The 16,609-nt window shown below is 43.3% G+C and overlaps 1 protein-coding gene across 8 annotated transcripts in view; it reads left to right on the top strand.

Annotated features, from left to right (window-relative positions):
• The window catches only part of LOC109408351 (formin-J), a 568,254-nt gene extending 551,645 nt beyond the window's left edge, over positions 1-16,609 (top strand). For all 8 annotated transcript variants that reach the window (XM_019681647.3, XM_019681646.3, XM_062856083.1 and 5 more), the window contains 5 exons: positions 8,417-8,471; positions 8,529-8,593; positions 8,656-8,941; positions 9,006-10,123; positions 14,812-16,609. In XM_019681647.3, the coding sequence (XP_019537192.3) occupies positions 8,417-8,471; positions 8,529-8,593; positions 8,656-8,941; positions 9,006-10,123; positions 14,812-15,765 (2,478 nt within the window). In that variant the 3' untranslated portion in view covers positions 15,766-16,609. The remainder of the gene's footprint in view (positions 1-8,416; positions 8,472-8,528; positions 8,594-8,655; positions 8,942-9,005; positions 10,124-14,811) is intronic.

Below are 16,609 nucleotides of genomic sequence, written 5' to 3'. Positions count from 1 at the left end.
CGAGCAGTCGCTTCCGCCTTATTCGGACTTCCTGCGAAGGAGAAGGCCTCCGTTTGGGTAAACTTCGGCACATTCTCATTTGCAGGCTCCGCTGCTGCAGCAGTCAGCAACGCGAGTGCCGCGTGCTCCTGCTTGGCATCGACGATCGACGCCCTAAGTCGAAGCAAGGCCGTTTTCAGGTCCTTGCTTATGTTCGACTTAGTGGACGCAAAGTCGATGATTTTGCCAAGCTGCTGCTCAGCCACCTCTATTGCGGACCGTCCTTTGGATCCTCGGTTGACGGCCCTCAACAACCACGCTCCGTCCATAACCTCCACCGGCTGGCTTGCCGGGAAGTGGACTGGAGCACCCACGCTTGAGCTGCGTACGCAACTCCCAGCGCCTATCTCCTCACTTCTCCTTGTCGGAGATCTCATCAACCTGCTTCTTGCGAAGGGGTTGATCCCACCACTATTTCCACCTACACACTACGAAAATCTCAATTTTAATGATGACATAATTGAAGAAATTGACGTAATTAATCATGACACAACGAAATATATGATTTATTTTTTCGTCTTTGGAGACGGGAATGCAAAGATGTTCATTTTCAGATTCTTTATAGTCACCTTGAACGTGTTTTTAAATGTGTTCCAGCAACATTCAAACGCGGCACTTATTTTTCAGTTTAATGGTCCACAAATTTACACGAACGAGAACGCAATCGAACCAGGCAATGTTTGTTGACAATAAAACGTCAAATGCCGTGGTGCAAACTAGTCTGTGATTTGTGGAGCCTTTCCCGCGGTACGTTTTTTAGCTGTAATAAGATTATCGATTTGTGCAGTGACTAAAGTGATTAATCTCTATAGCCTGGAAAAAAGGACGGTCAAGAGAACGACAACATGCGTCACAAAGATATTTCTACGGATACAGTTAAGAACAGCTGCAGGACAGTGAATTTGTGTCAAAGCGAAAGAAGAGAACTTCCAGATCAAGTGATTCACCAGAATAGAAAGCAGTGTTTGAAATGTTTTTACTTGTTATGATGAAAACTGAATAAAGTTTATTTGAATGAGCCATCTAGTCTGTTTTACACTTTACACTAACGAAAACCTGGGGAATAGAATTCATTTAAAAAGCGAGGGAATTGAGGTTATGTTAATGACAGAAAGTGAATGCAGTAAAATTACAAACCTGCTTGAATCAGTATAGTGTAAAAATAAGATCAAACATAATTTTGTGTCATTTTGCTCGCTGTCATATGTCGGCGTAGAATGACACAAAATTACAAGATTTTTTCGAAGTGTGTAGATTCTGGTTTTTATTTGACTTCATGATTAAATCCCACGAGTAGCACGGGAAAGAATGTCCACCACGCCAGAGCCCTGCATTAACGCGGTAAGGGACAGCTTACTGTGGGGGGTGCCCAGGTACCCCACAGGCTCCGTTAAAGATCGAGCATCTTTTTGGGGTATCCATGAAAAACTAAATCAGTGTTGATACTTAGCTGAGGACCCGGGTTCCCAACACACATGGTTACAAAACAGTGACGGAAGCGTACACACTTAGAATAAATTACAGTATACGGTGAAAAAAATCACCGAAACTGGTCTGTAAACAAGCAAACTACAGTATTACGGCAAAATCGATGAAATTTCAGAAGAAAATCGGTGAAATCTATGAAATCATCTCAGAACCGGTGAAATCAGGCAAATTTACAGGAGACCTGTGAATATTTTACCGAACAGATCGGTGATGGGACTATTTTACCGTACTTCTGTAAAATGCGTTTGACAGCCACGCCGACAGCTTTGAGCATCAGTTCTATTAGAATTTGCGCATCATCTCCAAGCAAGACTCTCTTGTACAGTGACAGCAAGTGTGGTTCCTGGTCAGAAGGTCATGTATTCAATCCCATCATCGACGTTTTTTACCCTTCTTACACCCATAAGAAGGGTATAAATATCGCTCGGAAAACCGACTTTCGATCCGAGGCCCGGAGGGCCGATTCTCATATACCAATGAACTCAGCTCGACGAACTGAGCAAATGTCTGTATGTGTGTGTGTGTGTGTGTGTGTGTGTGTGTGTGTGTGTGTGTGTGTGTGTGTGTGTGTGTGTGTGTGTATGTGTGTATGTGTGTGTGTGTGTGTGCGTTATAAAAAAAGTCACGCACGTTTTTAGCCTTCTGTCAACCGATTTGAGTTCTCTTGGAAGCAAATGAAAGCTACTACATCCTAGTAGAACGCTATTGAATTTTGTTTCGATTGGACGTTTGGTTACCGAGATATCTCTCGAAGAGTACTTATGAGTCATACATCTAAACTTTTTGAGATTTTTGATCAAGTATATCATAATAAATATTTCGGCCGTTTGTCAATCGATTTGGGTTCTCTTGGCACCAAATGAAAGCCACAGTATCCTAGTAGATCGCCCAGAAATTTTATTTCGATTGGACATTTGGTTACAGAGATATCTTTCGAAGAGTACTTAGGATTTCTACAACTAAACCTTTTGAGATTTTTGACAAAGTGTATCATAATAAATATCTAGCTCGTCTATCAACCGATTTCGGTTCTCCTGGCACTAAATGATGTAGCTTTACATTCTAGTAGAACCCTATACAATTTTATTAGGATTGGACATTTGGTTACCGACATATCTTTCAAAGAGCACTTGGGAGTAATACAGATTAACTTTTTGAGAGATTTTTAATCAAGAGTACCATAATAAATATCTCAGCCGTCTGTCAACCGATTTGGGTTCTCTAAGCATAAAATGAAAGCTACAATATCCTTGTAAAAGGCCCTGAAATTTTATTTCGATACGACATTTGATTACTGAGATATCTTACGAAGAGTATTTCAATAAATTCGTTCGAATTCTATGAAAACTAACAATATGTTAAATGAAAGCTTTGAATTATATATTGTGGAAAAAATGCAAGAACCGAACAGCCAAAATAACTAGCTGATGCCTAAACTGATTAACTTAGTAGATATATCGTAACCATGAATACCAAGTACTTCGGACCTAATTTAATCGACTGATTAGGAGATAATAGACAAAGTATATCTCGCTGATTTTCTTACCCATTTGTAAATCGATTCAAGATTTTTTGGCAGTTAACAAAAGATACAATATTCCAGAATATGTAAGCTATTTTTTAAACATTCCATACAAGATTCTAGGAGGTGTCTGGCATTTCTGGTAGTTTAGTCCATGGTCCATGATGCTATTTTGGAAACCAATCCACTAGATGCCAAATCTACAATATTTTCTAGAACTTTTGGTCAATTACACAAAATAAATATGTTAAATACAAATAATACAACAATAATTTAAAAAAAAAAAAGACACGGACACGTTTAGTACTTCCAGTGAGCTATACGCTCTTTGAAGGAAGCACGACACTAGACAACGGACTAGCATGCAACGCCCAGTGGCACAGCCGAAAACTTTTCCTGACAGCTGCGGCGAGAATCGAATTTTAATAAGTGTAAGAAGGGTTCTGTTCACCATAGGTGGATTAAATCGGGTTTTTTATGAAAATATTGTTTATTTTTGTGCTCGCATAAAATCGCCGTAAATTTGTAAAATTTACCGTACGTTCAGTGATATTGAGAATTCATTTGTAAACAAACATACCGAACGTTCTGCGACTTTTACGGTAAATTTGTAAAAAGTACCGAACGTTCCGGTAATTTTGACAGATTCATTTTCCTGAGATTCACAGTACGTTCGGTGGTTTGAAAAATCACAACTTTTTACCGTACGTTCAGCTGTTGAGATTACGGTAAAATGTTACCATAATCGGTCATTTTTTTCTAAGTGTGTATGTAAGGGTTGCGCAGTAAGTCACAGTGAGTTCTGTGCAACTCTTGCATACGCTGCCGTCACTGTTTTGTAACCAAAGGGGTTTCGTAGGCGTTTTAAGATGTGTCTAGGCGTTTCATGATGTTTCTCGACGTTTCAAGACGTTTTATGGAGTTTCAGAGGATTCCGAGCGTGTTCAGGGGCTCCAAAAACTTTCAAGTGAGTTTCAGGAGGGCTTCAGGGGAGGTTTCAAGAGGATTTGATAGGTGTTTGAAAGTGTTGCAATGCGTTACAGGGCGTTTCTTGGAATTTCTGCGGGGTTTCCGAGAGATTATGGGAGATTCATAGGTTATGAGCTTAAAAGCCGCTTCAGGGTATTTCAGAAGTTTAGCATCGACTGTGTATGGCAATAGGCTCCTAAAGTCCTATCGGGATTTTTGTTTTAAACCACAATATATGGTTCAAGAGTACATATTTACTCATTTTTTGACGTTTTTATTAACCATAGTTGAAAATATATAATTTTTATTTTTTTTAGTCTTTTGTCTCGTCCCTAGCTTATAACACATACTTTGAGTGATTTTTTTTCACCGTGTATGTCAGATAGGAACATTTTTGAAATCCCAGTGCGAAAAATGTCGAGCTCAGTCACACAAGGTTGACCTCAAATGTCAAAGTAGAACTATTTACCATTTTACTTATTTCGAATTTTCTCATTATTCCTTTGTTTTTCAAGTTCGAGTAAAGTACAATTCCGATTAGAATACCATGCTTGATCGTATTATTCAATATAAGCGAGATTTCGTCTTTAATTTTAGGACCCTAATGTTGCTCCTCCTCCTGATTGATCTGAGCTGGTACCAATTGCACTGCGATCCAAATGAATAAGTGCTGGGACACTGCACTTATTCTTCAAAGTGCTATTTAAGCAACTCATATATTGTTGATCAATAACGGCACCGGTCACGTCCTTACAATCAGTTGGGAAGGGAAAGAAATATTAGAGTGTGAGGGTTGTTGCTACTAGAGACCGAGAGTACCCTGCGTCGTCACAATCAGCACGTATAGAGTTTTTGTTAGAGGGAAAGGATGGGAGTTCTGGGACTGGGAATCACCATACAATTGTGGGTTGATTACTACGAAAGTGAAACGGCACAGTTCGCTTAATTTCATAACATTTAGGCGTTATATGATAGATCGACACTGTACTGTAGAAGTTGGAATCAAGGGAAACAGCTTTTTCAATCCGTTTCTGGTTGTTTTATCCTTGGTTTTATCTAAGTAGAGAGAAAAGAAAAAACCCGATTTAATCTACCTATGGTGAACAGAACCCTTCTTACACTTATTAAAATTATTGTTGTATTATTTGTATTTAACATATTTATTTTGTGTAATTGACCAAAAGTTCTAGAAAATATTGTAGATTTGGCATCTAGTGGATTGGTTTCCAAAATAGCATCATGGACCATGGACTAAACTACCAGAAATGCCAGACACCTCCTAGAATCTTGTATGGAATGTTTAGAAAATAGCTTACATATTCTGGAATATTGTATCTTTTGTTAACTGCCAAAAAATCTTGAATCGATTTACAAATGGGTAAGAAAATCAGCGAGATATACTTTGTCTATTATCTCTTAATCAGTCGATTAAATTAGGTCCGAAGTACTTAGTATTCATGGTTATGATATATCTACTAAGTTAATCAGTTTAGGCATTAGCTAGTTATTTTGGCTGTTCGGTTCTTGCATTTTTTCCACAATATATAATTCAAAGCTTTCATTTAACATATTGTTAGTTTTCATAGAATTCGAACGAATTTATTGAAATACTCTTCGTAAGATATCTCAGTAATCAAATATCGTATCGAAATAAAATTTCACGGCCTTTTACAAGGATATTGTAGCTTTCATTTTATGCTTAGAGAACTCAAATCGGTTGACAGACGGCTGAGATATTTATTATGGTACTCTTGATTAAAAATCTCTCAAAAAGTTAATCTGTATTACCCCCAAGTACTCTTTGAAAGATATGTCGGTAACCAAATGTCCAATCCTAATAAAATTGTATATGGTTCTACTAGAATGTAAAGCTACATCATTTAGTGCCAGGAGAACCGAAATCGGTTGATAGACGAGCTAGATATTTATTATGATACACTTTGTCAAAAATCTCAAAAGGTTTAGTTGTATAAATCCTAATTACTCTTCGAAAGATATCTCTGTAACCAAATGTCCAATCGAAATAAAATTTCTGGGCGATCTACTAGGATACTGTGGCTTTCATTTGGTGCCAAGAGAACCCAAATCGATTGACAAACGGCCGAAATATTTATTATGATATACTTGATCAAAAATCTCAAAAAGTTTAGATGTATGACTCATAAGTACTCTTCGAGAGATATCTCGGTAACCAAACGTCCAATCGAAACAAAATTCAATAGCGTTCTACTAGGATGTAGTAGCTTTCATTTGCTTCCAAGAGAACTCAAATCGGTTGACAGAAGGCTGAGAAACGTGCGTGACTTTTTTTGTAACGCACATACACACACACACACACACACACACACACACACACACACACACACACACACACACACACACACACACACACACACACACACACACACACACACACACACACACACACACACACACACACACACACACACACACACACACACATACACACATACACACATACACACACACATACAGACATTTGCTCAGTTCGTCGAGCTGAGTTCATTGGTATATGAGACTCGGCCCTCCGGGCCTCGGATCGAAAGTCGGTTTTCCGAGCGATATTTATACCCTTCTTATGGGTGTAAGAAGGGTAAAAAAGGTAGATAGAAAAGTACAAAGTAGGAGGAAAGGGACAGGCCAGGGATTGAACCCAAGACCTTTTGCATATAAATACGGCACCCTTTAAACCACCAATCCCGTCTGCTTCAAGGAGTTCCAGAAGAGCTTCAAAAGGTCTCAGGACGTTTCGAAGGTTTCAAAAAGTTCGGAGGCTACAAAGGAAAGGTCTAGAGAGATTTTAGAGTGGTTGAAAGGCCTTCCAAGGCGTTTAAGAAGGATTTCAGGAGGCTTCATAAAATTCAAAAGGGGTTCCCTGAGGTTTTAGGAAGCTCTACGTCCACGGGCTTTCAGACTACATTGATGTATATGGATCAATATTACAATTCTACGAGAGATCACAAATTATGCATGGCGATTCGATGGCTTATCCTCAAGGGAATGGTTGGGAGCCCCTAAATAGTCCAGCTCACCTCATGCAACTTTGAATACGACCTAAATTTCCCTTTAACTCTAAAACCCATGCTGCTTTTTCACTCGTAAACAAACTCTATATCTAATCATAAGTATTCCAGGGAATATTACTTTAGTAATGTCTTTTACCTAGACAGATTCCATTTAAATGGAGGATCCACTGTAGAAACACGTAGCAGTTTCTTCAAAAATCACTGGGGGAATCCCTGAATTGATTCTTGAAAGAAATGTGTAATTCGCGGCAATTTAAAATCATTTTCTAATAAGTTATTTCTGAAGGATATATTGACATAGCATTTTAAGCAATATAGCCGAAGCGTTTTCTGGATAAACGTACGCTGAAGTTACTGGCAGATTTACGGAAAGTGAATTCAAGAAAAATAAATTAAAGTTCTTGAAGGTAGATTACTCAACAGTTTTTTTCTTCTTTATCTTAAACCACCGATTATCCACATTTTCGGTTCAATGGGGCCGATCGAAATGATAGATGTTCTCCCTGGTAGACTGCTACCGATTGCCGGCTGTCTGCTGTTTTGCGCCACCTTTTCCTCTGTATTCTGCCTTCCGAAAATCGTGAAGAAAAGGCACAAAAAGCATTGTCGGAAGAAAAGCATCAACCTGCTGGCCGAATGCAGAGAAAAACGAACCAGAGGAAGGACAGAAAAAAAAACAGCAAACCATAGAATCCAATCGATTATGATGGTGTATCAATTTACAGCAACACCACCTCCGCCCCCGGCGGAATGAATGCGGTATTCTTCGTTACTCCGTTTTCGACCGCACTCTCCGCACCGAGGTAAATGCGGTCCAGCTCGGAGGGTCGTCATTGATACGGATGGGAAACTCCCCTCTGGCGTCCCAGATCGTTTGGGTGATCTCTCTGACAAGGTGCGAGAATAACAGATCAATGGGAGGGAAGCACGTGGTCTTTCAGCAGGCAGCTGCATCGTGTGCGCTACGCTACACGGTGATGAATGAATGGGATCGATGTGGGAAAAACTGATTCAGCGATTCGATTGAATTACTATGAATGGGAATGCGAAGACTGACCACATTCACAGGGGAAGTGGTTTACCTTTTCCGAGTCATTTCACTCGTACTTGACGTTCGAGTGCCGTACTTGTGAATGATGCAGCAGTAGGAGGATGGTGCGAAATCGAATTTGATACGCGGGAATACGGGAGCTGGGCAGGTTGACCTATAGAAATCGAATCCGGTTGTTACGCATTGCTTTCCAGAACTGGAATTTCTCAGCTGTGTCTACGTACTTACTCTGCATACCTGAGGTGCCGATATGCGCGAAAGGAACTAATCTGGATCGTATTTTTTCTCATTTCTTCACAGATGAGGCGCCGATCTAGGATGAAGGTTCTCAAGATTTTGCAGTCCTTCTCGCAAGGTATCTACAAACTTGTCAGCTGTGTTACTAGATCTACATTATTTCCGTTTCTTTTAGGGACATTCATTGCGTTTATATTATCACTTCTCTACTGCGGCCACTGTAGTATAGCGGAGCCTGGAGTAAGTATCCAGCAGGTCGTGAAATAAGAACAATCCTTACAATTCTGTTTAACTCTTCGCAGTACTTGGACTTCGATAACCTTCCGGAGACAAACTTCACCTGTGCCGGGAAGGTGATCGGTGGCTACTACGCCGATCTTGAAGCCTCGTGCCAGATGTTCCATGTGTGTACCATCGGGCAGGGTGACGAACCGATGGACATCAAGTTCCTGTGCCTGAACGGAACGGTGTTCGACCAGGAGACGCGTGTTTGCGAACGCGTCGACGAAGTCGACTGCTCAAAGTCGGAAAGGTTCTACTACCTGAATTTGGAGCTGTACGGCAATACGATCATTCCAGCGCCGGAAGGTAAGTGATCTTTGGGGCAGGAGTCTGAATGACCAACGTACTTACTTATGATTTCATTTTACAGAAAGCAGCTCGGAGGAGGTCTCGAGCAGTGCCAGCAGTCCATCGTCCACTTCGACGTCGACGACTTCAACAACGACCAGCACTACCACATCCACAACCAAAAAGCCTACAACGACAACGCCATCACGTAGATTTATCTTTAACAATAATAAAGGAAGTCCAATCGTGTCCTCCACGACATTGGCGACGCCAACGCACGGTTATTCGACTTCCACTTCGAAACCAGCGGAAGAGGAAGAAGAATACGAATACGAAGACGAAGAGTACGACGATACGAATCCGAAGGACGATTCGGCTGGCGCTGGACCAGCCGTCCTGCCAAGCCTAGAGGACGACGGTGGATCCTTCTCGCCGCAACAATTTACGTTGCAGCAGCAAACACAAAATAGTCAACCAAAACCGGAAGATCCGGCGAAGACCGGCTCCAAACCGGCCGTATCCTTCCAGCAGCAACATTTCCAAAATGGCGGCACTCTGGCTGTGACCAATTCGCACGTGACCGTCACAACCCATACGACCAGTAGCGGCAGCAGTAGTAGTAGTAACACTGATAACAATGCAACTAGCCAAAAGAAAAATGCTCAACCACTCACTACGAAGGAGAAACAGGCTGTAGAGCATCAAAAGCTCCAGCAACAACAAGCCCTCCTTCAGCAACAGATGCTAGCCAAGCAGCATGAAGAACTGCAGAAAAAACAGCAGGAAGCTGCTGTGCAGCAACAACAGAAGGCCATCCAACAGCAGCAGAAGCAGGTTCAACAGCACGAATCCGAAATCAAGAATCACCAAGCTCAACTGCTCCTGCATACGCAGAAGATCAACCGCCAGCAGCAGCAGCAGAAGCCGTTCCCGAACAAAACACCGTACAACCCGTACGGAGCCATCGCTTCTCACCAGCAGGAGCAGCAATCGCAGGAACAGCAAGCTCAATCACCAAAGAGGATCCCACTGTTGGCAGCGGTGAACCCTATCGGACCGCCGCAGCAATCGTCAGTGGCATCGCAACCATCGAGCGTATCGCAGCTGGCCCCCTTCCGACTGAGGGCACAGGGCTTCAAACTGCCCTCCCAGCAGCCAGAGGATCGTTTCGAAGGATACCGGAGACAGCCACCCCCGCAGGTAGGTGGAGAGATTCCAGGCGTATTCGTTGCGCGGAGTTGAGTTTAGCATTTAATTGTAGTCAGTTTACGTCGCCTTCTGTACTGTACGCAGTCTTGTACACTGGAACCTCTTGTTGGCTGTGAGGGATTCAAAGGGGCTTCAGGGGCATTTTAAGGGGTTGTTTCAGGGAATTTTAGGAGCCTTTTATGGGCGTTCTGTCAAGATTTGTTTGTGTTTTAATGGGCTTACGGGGAATTCAGGAGCATTTCAATCGTATTAAGGAGGTTTCAGGGACGTTTCAAGGGGCTTTAAGGGCAATCCAAGGGATCTCAAGACTCTTGAGCTAACAAACCAATCGTAACGGTCAACAATGGTTTCTTGGTTACGAGTTTTCCATTAGCGTATGCGATCTATGGTTGCTAACATCGTGGTTGCCTGTGAAGGTCGATACAAGCAAAACCGTGGCATACTTGTGAATCTCGCGACCAATGCCAAGCCCAAGCCTGCTCAGGAGCTTTTGAAGGGCGTTGTAAAGAATTTACGGGGTGTTTCAAGGTATCTCAGAGTCATTTAAGATATTTTTAGGGTACATTTTAAGGGCGTTCCAACAGGTTTTAGTGGCGTTTGATAGCATTTCAGGGGCGTTTAAAGAGGTTTTCAGGTGCGTTTCAGAGGATTCTGGACTCTATTAAAGACGACCAAAGGGGTTTCGAAGGCATTTCAAATTGAGTATGATGATTTCAAGGGCGTTTCAATGGGATTACGGAGGTTTCAGAGGCGTTTCAAGACATTTTAGATCAGGGTCGTATAAGGGGGTTACAAGAACATCCTTAAAACGGGTGTTCCAGGGGCGTTTAAAAAATATTGTGATAGGGTCTCTAGAAAACCACCGAAACTTTCAGAAATGCCTCCAAAATCCCCCTAAATCCTCTTGGACTCCTAACGCACCTGAGAGGCTCCAAAACCCCTGAAAATTCCTCACAAGCGCTTCCATAACGCTTCTGAATTCGGCCAAAAATGCTCTGAGACTTCCTGAAATGCCTATAAACTCTCCCGTAAACCCTTTAAAACCCGATGTAACGCACCTGAGAGGCTCTGAAATCCCCGGAAACTCCTCCGTAATGCTTCCTTAACGCCTCTAAATGCCGCCGCCGAAAATTCTCTGAAACTTCCTGAAATACCTCTAAAACCCCCTTCGAACCCCATGTAACGCACCTGAGATTCTCCAAAACCCCCAAAAAACGCCTTCGCAACGCTTCTCAAACCATCCTAAAATGCTCTGAGACTTCCTGAAATGCCCCCGAAACCCTCTTAAAACCCACTCGGACCCCATTTTAACGCACGTGAGACCTTCGAAAACCCCCGAAAACGTACCTGTATCGTCTACAAAACCCGTCGAAAGCTCTCTGCAATGCTTTTGAATCCTCCTCAGACCCCCGAACCCTCCCTGAGATCTCCTGGAACCCCGCTGTAACCCTTTGGGACAACCGGAAACACCCTCATAACCCTCCTTTGTTCTCCCCTATAAACACCCCCTGCAATAGTTCCGTCATTATTAAATATTCTTATGCATAATATTGGCTCATGAGACTAAGGCCAGTAGTACACAGGGTCAAATATTTAACAAGGAAAGAACTCAAGAAACAACATCAGTTTGACACTAATAAAAATTCGATCGAGTCAAACAAGATATTTGAGCATTGGTTTCTCTTCGGACAAATATTTGACCCTGTGTACTAGCAGCTTAAATCTTATAGCCTTATAGTGCTGAAAATGTTAGTTGGGTTACCAGACTTTCTCTAGCCCCCTGCTGCATAATATCGTCGCTTGAGGGTTTTGCGGTATTCATGTCACGTGACCAGCCCATTGCACCCTACCGTTTTTTATTAGCTCAACAATATATTCATGTCTTCATATACCCATGTAATCTGTGCTTCATGCGACACCACCAGATGCAAGTTCTTTTTTAACGACGATTATTGTTCGCAGCATTATAGTACGTTAAAATTCGCCAAATGCCTCAATTTTTTTCAATGTTTAAGATTCGTTCAGTTAGCGGACGTTCAATTAAAAATCATTGGAATTGAAGGCATTGGCCGACACCAGTGAACCGAGAACAGTGTGTCTACGATGTTATGCAACATCACGGGACTACACCACGGGAGTAGCTAGCTTTTTATTTTTTCTCATTCATTCTCCTTGATAAATATGTAAAGGAAGACCGGGATGAAAGAGGGGGCCTGTGCCCCATCTTGCATCCTTCTCTTTCTCTTCTCTTTGTTTAGGAGAGCGAGTAAGAAGAAAGAAAACGCTAGCTACGCCAATGACCATGACTACTATGCAGATAGCTTTTCGAAGTACTATCAGTTGTACGCCAAACTCTCCTTGTTCAAAACCAGTTCAGCCGCCTTGTAGGTCACTCTTTGCTCCGCTATACCCTCATCGATGCAAGCTCTTTCCAAGACAAGAAGCCTGGAGTCCAACTAGGTCATCACCAAGGAGAATACATTTTACTAAGGTGGCGCAGATAAACATAGCAAACCACTGGTTGTCTCTTCCATTCTTCTGGTGTTCTTATGGAACTGAAATAGTGACGTCACTATTTTAGTTGCATAAGAACACCAGAAGAGTGGAAGAGACAACCAGTGGTTTGCAATGTTTATCTGCGCCACCTTAGTAAAATGTATTCTCCTTGGGTCATCACCGAACAGGTCTTCGTTGTTAGCCTTCATGGCAATCGCTCCACCAATGATAAAAACTATCTTTGATGGCTATCGATGATAGCCACACTATGGCTTACTTACCTTACCGGTCAGGCTAAGGCCGGGGTGGCCTCTGCTGTACATAGTAGCCGCCTCCATTCCACTCGGTCCATGGCTGTTTGCCTCCAGTTCCGCACTCTGCGTAGGGTCCGCAGATCGTCCTCCACTTGGTCGACCCATCTAGCTCGCTGCGCTCCACGTCTTCTTGTACCGGTCGGATGACTCTCGAGAACCATTTTAGTCGGGTTGCTATCCGACATCCTGATGACGTGACCCGCCCACCGTAGCCTCCCGATTTTCGCGGTATGGACGATGGTTGGTTCTCCCAGCAGCTGATGCAGTTCGTGGTTCATTCGCCTTCTCCAAGTCCCGTCTTCCATCTGCACTCCACCGTAGATGGTACGCAACACCTTCCGTTCGAAAACTCCAAGGGCGCGTTGGTCCTCTGCACGTAGGGTCCATGTTTCGTGCCCATAGAGGACGACCGGTCTAATCAGCGTTTTGTAGATAGTTAACTTCGTGTTACGGCGAACTTTATTCGACCGTAGAGTTCTGCGGAGTCCAAAGTAGGCACGATTTCCTGCCACAATGCGCCTCTGAATTTCTCTGCTGGTGTCGTTCTCGTCGGTCACCAGTGAGCCCAAGTACACGAATTCTTCAACCGCCTCGATTTCATCACCGTCGATATGAATTCGGGGTGGCGGGCGCGATGATTCCTCCCTGGAGCCCTTTGCCATCATGTAATTTGTCTTCGACACATTAATGACTAATCCGATTCGCCTGGCTTCACTCTTTAGTCGGATGTACGTTTCCGCCATCGTCTCAAATTTACGAGCAATAATATCAATATCATCGGCGAAACCAAGCAGCTGAACGGACTTCGTGAAAATCGTCCCACTCGTGTTTATTCCCGCTCTTCTTATTACACCCTCCAAAGCAATGTTGAACAGCAAGCACGAAAGACCATCACCTTGCCGTAACCCTCTGCGAGATTCGAAGGGACTCGAGAGTGTCCCTGATACTCGAACTACGCACATCACTCGATCCATCGTCGCCTTGATCAACCGTATCAGTTTATCCGGGAATCCGTATTCGTGCATAATCTGCCATAGCTGTTCTCGATCGATTGTATCATACGCCGATTTGAAATCGATGAACAAGTGATGTGTGGGCACGTTGTATTCGCGGCATTTCTGCAACACCTGGCGGATGGCGAACATCTGGTCCGTTGTAGCGCGTTCACCCATAAATCCAGCCTGATATTGCCCCACGAACTCTCTTGCAATCGATGATAGACGGCGGCATACTATGGCTACGTCCTCCTTAATCCATACTGGCGTATATCCAACGTCAATCCTCCAGTCTAAGCTAGGGCTTAGACCCGGGCTCTAGAAGGTCAAATCGTTGATGGACTCTACGCTGCTCACCGCTTACATTCGAAACATCAACGATCAGCCTGTAATGTAATCGATCAGAGTCCTGCTTCTTGGGTTGGCCAAGCCAGTGCCCCATTCGACCTCCCAGTCATTGAAAACTCCACCATTGACCATGGAACTCAAACCCGACAGTGCAGTGCGCTTCTAAGCGAATCTCATGGACACACTGATCAATCGGCCACCTGAGAGGGGCATAGCAACTACAGTAATACAGCCCGTTGATCTTCGCTATTGCAAAGTTCTTGTTCGACGTGCAATCAACCTCTTGAAGAGGAAACTCGCAAGTTGTACAGATCGTCGCTAGCTTGGCATTTACGCTTTACTGCCACCCAGTTTCCGCTGCCGGTGGGTATTCGGGTTGGGTCCACTACCGATAAAGGCCTGATGCGTGCTCATCGCCTCGGTAATCTTCTCCAGGTTTTTACTCTGGAGAATAGCCTTTGTCGTTAGATCTCTTTTCTCCATACTACCACCAGTGTTAACCAATGTTCCCATCATTCCATTCCAGGTCTCCTTGCATCTGCCCTTTGAACAGCTGCGCCACCAGAAGGATATCTCCCTCCAGTTTGACCCGGAAGAGGAAGACCTCACCCAAATTCCGAACCGCAAAGAGCTGAAACGGTCCGACCCACCTTTCCACAGTTCCATCCATGGTAACAATACTCCACCCACGGTATCGCTGAAGACATCTGTGACGTCTGCCAACCCTGCTCAACCGACTGCCCAGCCCACAGCGCAGATGCCAGAACCGGATTCGGCCGCCTACCCGGACGATCCGGTCGAGTACTACGACGAGGATTACAGTGCCGAGCCGGCCAGCGGCAATCCTAGCTTAGATAGCGTTAAGTCAAACTCCAATAGCGGCTCGGTGGTGACCCACAAACGCTCCGGAGAGAACCAACTGGGCGACCCCAAGGTTCTCACCGGTCCCAGCGGTCTACCGACCACCCAAGCGAGTAGAACTAGTAGCATTAGCGGTAACAATAGCTCTAAGTCTAAGAACACTAGTAGATTTATCATTAACAATGAACACCACAAAAGTCCAACAAATCCGTACAACAGCAATCGAGCACGCACCGGACGGCTGTACGACGGTCGGCCGTCCAGCTTGGGGGGAACACCCGCCCCGAAAGCTCGCGCTAGCTACAACCCGCAGCCAAAGGTGATCGTCACCACCAGTACCTCGAACCGGGACAACAGCGGCCGGACGATCAACTATTCCATCAGCAGTAGCAACTCGTCCCCATCGCCGATCGCTGCCAGCCACGCGGCTTCTAACGCCAAATATCGGGAGTCCCCGACGAGGGGCTACGATGAGTACAAAGAGGATGACGTCCTGTCGGACCCGTTCTTCCTCGATGTACCCAAAGTGGGTGGTGGAAGCGGCAGACGGAAGCGCGACGCGTCCTCCCAACGGAAACGAAGGAAATCTTACTTGTACATTGTTCCTCGATTTATGTAGCTATACGACAAACGCTGTAAAAACGACACAAAAAAAACATCTCGCCCTCCCCCGAATCAAAGAAGAGAACACTTGAAACTCTTAAAATACTTTGAAATTGAACAAAGCATACAGCCACACTTCGATTTTTTTCGATTTCGGTATTAGAATAATGATAAAATTCAGCAAAGTTCAGTAAAACTGCACCGAACATTTGTAACGTTCTATTGAAATTTTAACACCGAAGTCGACGATTTTTTGTCGTGTGTTCCGACTCTAGTTTTAATGTAGGCAAAAGTAATTTCGTTAAAATATTTTCTCTGTAAATATTATCTAATATTTTCGCCAAAACAAATCCAAGCGATATGAATCAATACTCATCTAATATATACATTTTACTCTTATTATTTTTAAAAGCATAAACTTGTACATTGAGCGCGAAAAATCATAAAAATGTGAAAAACTTTGCATAAATTTCGGACAAATTGGATTAGCGTTAGAGAATACTTGTAATTATAAAAAATCACCTTTGAATCGTAATCTATTGTAGCTAATTTAATACTTTCCTTAGCAAGCTAAGCATGTGTAAGTTCTGTACAGAGAAAATATGCAATATTTTTTAAGAAAAACAAACAAACAGCAATGTGTATGAACAAGTTATGGCCTATTGACGACGGTGGTGAGCAAACCATCAAAAGCACCACAACAGAAGGAACAATCAGGACATGGATTTTACCGATATCATGAAGGTTGTACGTGTGTAAAAAAAAAATGTTATAAACGGTTGACGAAACAATTTGTAGTTCGGTTTTTAAGAGGAAATAAATCTAATGAAATGAAAATGCCAATCAATGAAAATGTACGG

Source organism: Aedes albopictus, chromosome 3, assembly GCF_035046485.1.
Source record: "Aedes albopictus strain Foshan chromosome 3, AalbF5, whole genome shotgun sequence".
Classification (NCBI taxonomy): Eukaryota; Metazoa; Arthropoda; class Insecta; order Diptera; family Culicidae; genus Aedes; species Aedes albopictus.
This window is presented reverse-complemented; position numbering and strand designations above follow the sequence as displayed.